The sequence below is a fragment of the Argopecten irradians genome, chromosome 5, assembly GCF_041381155.1.
Source record: "Argopecten irradians isolate NY chromosome 5, Ai_NY, whole genome shotgun sequence".
In the NCBI taxonomy this organism is placed as follows: Eukaryota; Metazoa; Mollusca; class Bivalvia; order Pectinida; family Pectinidae; genus Argopecten; species Argopecten irradians.
The window spans coordinates 35,377,721-35,383,272 of NC_091138.1; the positions used below are offsets into that span (position 1 = coordinate 35,377,721).

The following is a 5,552-nucleotide window of genomic DNA, read 5'->3' on the forward strand; positions in this document are numbered from 1 at the left end:
CTGCTTGATGTTTATAAAGTTATAATAAATGGACATTCTCCTTTGATCTATCTCAATCCAATACGTAACGTGAACATCATTAATTCTGCAAACTATTTCTGCTATTCCCTGACGGATTCTGATTATACTTAGCATTTGTATAATGCATAAAATATCTGAAATTAGAATATTTCTCCACTGACGGCGCTAAGGAAGTGACTACATGTGAGCGTCTATCCGAGAACGGAATGCCGCACGTGTAAATGCCTGTGAAGGAATATGTGCAAGCCATTAGGATGTTTCTGCAATTAAATCGTCCAGCCGGAAATTATACACCATTCTCGGTACGGGGATTATAGTGACTTACGGATGTTAGGGAATCTATATAGATAAGAAGTGAAGATGGATATTTTTCACTACTCAGAATATTTGAAACAAATTTATCTAAAACAAATAACGATACATCTAACGATACCTGACAGTTACCATGTCAAACTGATCCGACAACTAGTCAAGATTAACTTTTGGCAAAGAAAGTCGGCTTAGACTATATCTCATCAAAGAAAAATGACATACATATTTCTACCGGATAGGGAATGCTGTATTACAGTCCATCACATTTCACCTGAACTTAAGATCTCACATATTACTATCTTACAACATGCTACGCCGACAGAAAAAAAATTGTATGCATCACAAATATATATATATATTTACATGTATATTGAAATAATCAAAGTACAATAATATATCTATATTTCTATGAGTATTTGATCATTATGACACAGATTTGCGAGTTTCCATGTCCTAATGACATAATTTTGTCTATCGGTTATCTTCTGTGGTTGACCTGATACGAAATCTTACTATTCGCCCGTTGTCAGTATAATGTGACCGGGTGGGGTGTGTTGCTTGGTGTCTTCGGCGGCAAGCTTCAGTGAAAGGGCAACGGTTCCACTATACAAGAAGACACAACATGAATATACCGCAGTCTCCCAAAACAAGCACCTCGCACAACACACCGCATACATGGGAGTCCGTCCTTACATGACCATAGCTGTTAATAGGACGTTAATTAATCAAACAAACAAACAAACAAAAAAAAAACATCATCATCGTTGCAAGTCAAAATCATTTGTGAACCTGTTGATATGAAATGTCTTTTTTTCTTCAAAATATCCTGCTATCAATACAAATGTTAAAGAAATGCGACAAACTTGAGTATTTATAAGAGAAACTTTAAAAATGCTCCACCGCTGACAATTGGTATTTTTCACTATCAAAAAAAAACAGGAACAGACGAGTTTTTTTCTTCAGTTACAAAAGTTACTTAATTAATACCATAACCACCATTGAAAAGTTTGAGCTTTTAATTTTACTTCAAGTTGAAAATATAAAAATAATTAATTGCATCCCGAAAAAAATCGGTGGCACTATATCCTATATGTAATGAAGCACCGATTGCGCATGCACCAAAGGCAAAATGAATTATCTTATATCATTTTTTGTGTTAATTAGACACATATATATATACAAGATTAAACACCAGTTATTGTTCTAACGATAAATCCCATTGATGCTTTGTCGGCTGTGTATTCCTTTGTATATTCTTATACTTGTGCAATATGGTAATTGGATAACGTGGATTGGAGTTTTTGTAAGCAAATATAATTATTAAATTGTTATAGGATGACAAGAGACACTAGATTGAGATTTTAATTGTACCTTTTATTTTATTTAAAAGTGTTTACTTGATTTCATATTACCCCTATAAGTGTGCCCGCCTCAACTGAAGTAGGTTTTCTTCTATCTTTCTAATTATCTTCAAGAGAGAGCAGCAATAAAAATGTCAATAAAACATTTTTATTGCTGTACAAACGTCTTTTTGCTGTTGATTTGTTGTTTATGATCTTTTTATGTTTGCTATAAGATTGTTTTAAGGATAACTCCAGGAATATTATTATATTTTACAAAAACTTTTGATTTATAACTTGCCCACGTGCTTAGAGTGACATACAATTTAAGATTTACGACATTCTTCATTCTTCCAACAATTGATTAGTACAGGTTGTTGATCCGACCATTTTTTTTTAGAATTCATAATGTCTTAGTGACAGGCAGAACGAGACATTGCGGTCTCCAAATAAAAGCTATCCGGGTGAGTTGAGGTATATCAGCTGGTCAAAATTACTCATTTTTAATTCATAGTATAATCCTTATTCCAGTCATATGAGTTTTTCTGTTCGTTGATTCGAGGTGTTTACAGAAAATATGCTTTCGTTATTCAAGGTTCCATTCTACGCCCTCTTGTTTTGCACAGTAAATATTGTATATATTATGCATATAGATTTTTCCATATAAGGATCCTTCATGTATCGTCCTCAATTGATTACTACCCTAGTCAACTATATTTATGGAATATAATCATCTTAAAATGAATGGTAATGAGTATTAAACACCAGAATGCCATGCGATTTTACGTTATAGAGCGATCTAGCCAAACCGTCATGATTGGCAAAACGCAAGCTTTTCTGTTTGGTTAGGAGAACTGACGGCACTCCAGGTTAACGTGGGGAATATTAGGAAACTGGTATGCTTTGATATCTACGATACATTACTGAAAGAAAAGGTACTTGTCTAAAACATTATGAACAAGTATTTGAAGATACTTCTTACATGTAGGTTACCTAGAGTCAATAGAGTGAACATATATTAAGTTTATTCATTGACAATAACTGATTACATGGGTGTATATGGTATATATTATATTGTACTCACCCTTTGTTTCGCCGAGGCTAATTGTAATCTTCTTTTATTTCTTACATCTCCCTGTATGTTTTTCATCCAAATATTATATCCAATTTTACTGTAACAAAACACAAGGACCACCAAGGGACCGAAGTAGTGGAGAATCATAATAATGAGACTATAAGCGTACTTGGCCGTAAAATCCTCCCAAGGTTCGAGACACACTCCGCTGGTGTTAGAATAGTATACAACTCTAGATTGTAGAAGAGTTGGCAGAGGGATGGTTAGGGACAGCGTCCATATTCCAAGTAAAACAAACCCAGTCTTCCGTGCTGTAATCCTCTTTTTAAATGGATGCACTATAACGATATATCGGTCAAGACTCATGGCTACTATTGTGAAGGCACTGAGAAACACGGCCACAATCTGGAGGTACGTTACTATCGGACACATAACCTCTCCGAAGGGCCAGTAATTCAGCATAAGGTTAGCCACAAATGTAAACGGAATGCAGAATATCGCCATTATAATATCACTTATGGCTAAATTGACAATGAAGTAATTTGGAATCGTATGCATTCGTTTATAAGCGTAGATTAAGTAGCAGACGATCGTGTTCCCGCCAATGGCGATTATCACAATAATGCCGTAGAGTAAAATGAAGAATGTCTGTAGATAATCTGATATGGGTGGCGAAGAAGCATGATAAATATCTGTTCCATTGTCAACACTGATGTTCATCGTTTACTGACAGATTTAACTCCTTGAACGGATCACACTCTCATAACGTTTCACCCCAAACTCTGATATATCGATTCACTAAAACCATTTTAATTCTCGGAAATCCTAAGTGAAGTACTTGTGTTTGACAAGAATTTCCTCTGTTTAACATTACATCCAACACATACTTGTCTAATAAAACCTTTGAAATGAATAGCTTATCGAGAAAGTTCTCTCTAAAACATCAAATACCTTAGTCATTTTATGGCTGAGCCAAGCATTACCTCGCACAAGGATATTAATTTAGTTGAACTACATGTCTTCGTGCGATTAAGACATATCTCAAAGCAAGCCAAGATCTCATCCGGTATTCCTTTTAACGAATCTAAACACTTATTATGGTCTTTGTTGTGTATTTTTGTCTTCGAAATGTAGTATACATATTATATTGCTAAGTCATCACTGAGCGTTTTCTTTTGAGGAATGTTTAACCTTAGAAGTTTACTTGCCCTTTTATATCTATTTGTATGGAGTCGCTTGTTCTAAATCCGGTACGTAACTTCCATTTCAATATGATTCCTCCGTTAATGAAATTCCTTGCTACCTTTGCTGAATTACAAATCCCATAAATGCAATAATTTGAATCTTGTTATCACTTTTCCGGTCATTCCATCTTTCTGAAAAACAAGATAGCCGATAAATCAATGTAAATGGTCATACTTGTAAATGGTCTAACTTTTAACAGCAGTAGCACTGCAAGGTAGATAACAACAGAAAGCTAGACGTCTCGATAAATTCGGTAAAACCAGGTGGCGCGGATCAGTTTTTGTTAGGAGGATTTATTGAAGGGAAGATTCCAATATTTTGTTGTAAAGGATATGATATAGCCTCCCATCACTGCCAGTTTACTTTTAAATTTTGTCTCTGCCACTATCTAGTATAATGCTGAGGAATGTGTTTGCCTCTCCCGGCCAAGTCGAATGTGATTATACAGCCTGAGCTTTGGTGAACTGTCCGTGTAACATGCGGGAATTGATATTTATCTTTCCGTCTAGCTTCTAGATTATCCATACGATCTCGGAACATGTAAAAGGATCAGCATAAGCCTGTCTATTTAATGACATCGCATGATGCAATATAATATCATATCTACGATACATTAAATTTTTCGACCAACGTTACATAGTCATAGGGATCCGCACTCTCAGTCTTTCATGGCAACGTAAAAAAAGCCAAGCCGAACATGACATGTCAGAATATCCTTAGGCCACGGAAATTAGGTTTATTATGTTTCGTCTAGTCACCTAAATAACCAAGTCTTCCCTCAAATCCTTATTTATGGAGTTAGCTGTCATCAAATCCAAAGAAGTTTAACTTTGCAGGAGTCTAAGTTGGTTGACACACTTCATTATCACTTTTAAACAATATTAAAAGTCAAAAGAACTTTTAAATTTTGATACACAAAACCACTTAATCACTTGCAGTTCAAGAATTGATTACATTCGACTTTTTTGTCAGTTATATTATCACAATTAATACTGCACGGACTTATTAAAAAGGAAGACGTGTAAAGGAAAAAATATCCTAATCCAAATCACATAATCCTAGTAGTAAGGTTCCATTGGAATGAAAATACCGAATAGTTTGGCCTTTTTAGAGGCAGGTAAACACTAATTACACAATTACAGGTGCGGGAGTATTGATACAACTCCACCACTGGCACCGCTACAACACTGCTTAAAGAGCCTGGGATTACAGCGCGCTAGTTATGTAGTGTTTCACATATGGCTAGTTCAGTAGCAGCAGCAACAGCACTGGGACCACACTGCTGACTGTTATAACCTCACTCTGATGGGACGACAGAGGCGAAGGGGTCCTTTGTATAGACAAACGGGTAACACACATGTATTTGTGTCAGATTGCATAATTCAGGGGAATATGTTTACTTGGATAACTTTACTTTGACCACTGAGCACTACCACATTTGTGTTGTGCGAGGTACAAGGTTTCAATAATAAATTTGCAGGTGTGTATCGTGCATGTATTCGCGTAGTGAGGCTTTAGTAATGAAGAGTTGATTGGATACTAAATAAAAATACTTCAAA

At 35.5% G+C, this 5,552-nt stretch overlaps 1 protein-coding gene across 1 annotated transcript; it reads right to left on the reverse strand.

The window, feature by feature from the left end:
* Window positions 1–2,742: 2,742 nt before the first annotated feature.
* LOC138324391 (RYamide receptor-like) lies at window positions 2,743–5,213 on the reverse strand. Its single transcript, XM_069269459.1, has one exon. It carries the CDS (start codon window positions 3,466–3,468, stop codon window positions 2,743–2,745), a length of 726 nt encoding a protein of 241 aa, XP_069125560.1. The 5' UTR covers window positions 3,469–5,213.
* Window positions 5,214–5,552: the final 339 nt, after the last annotated feature.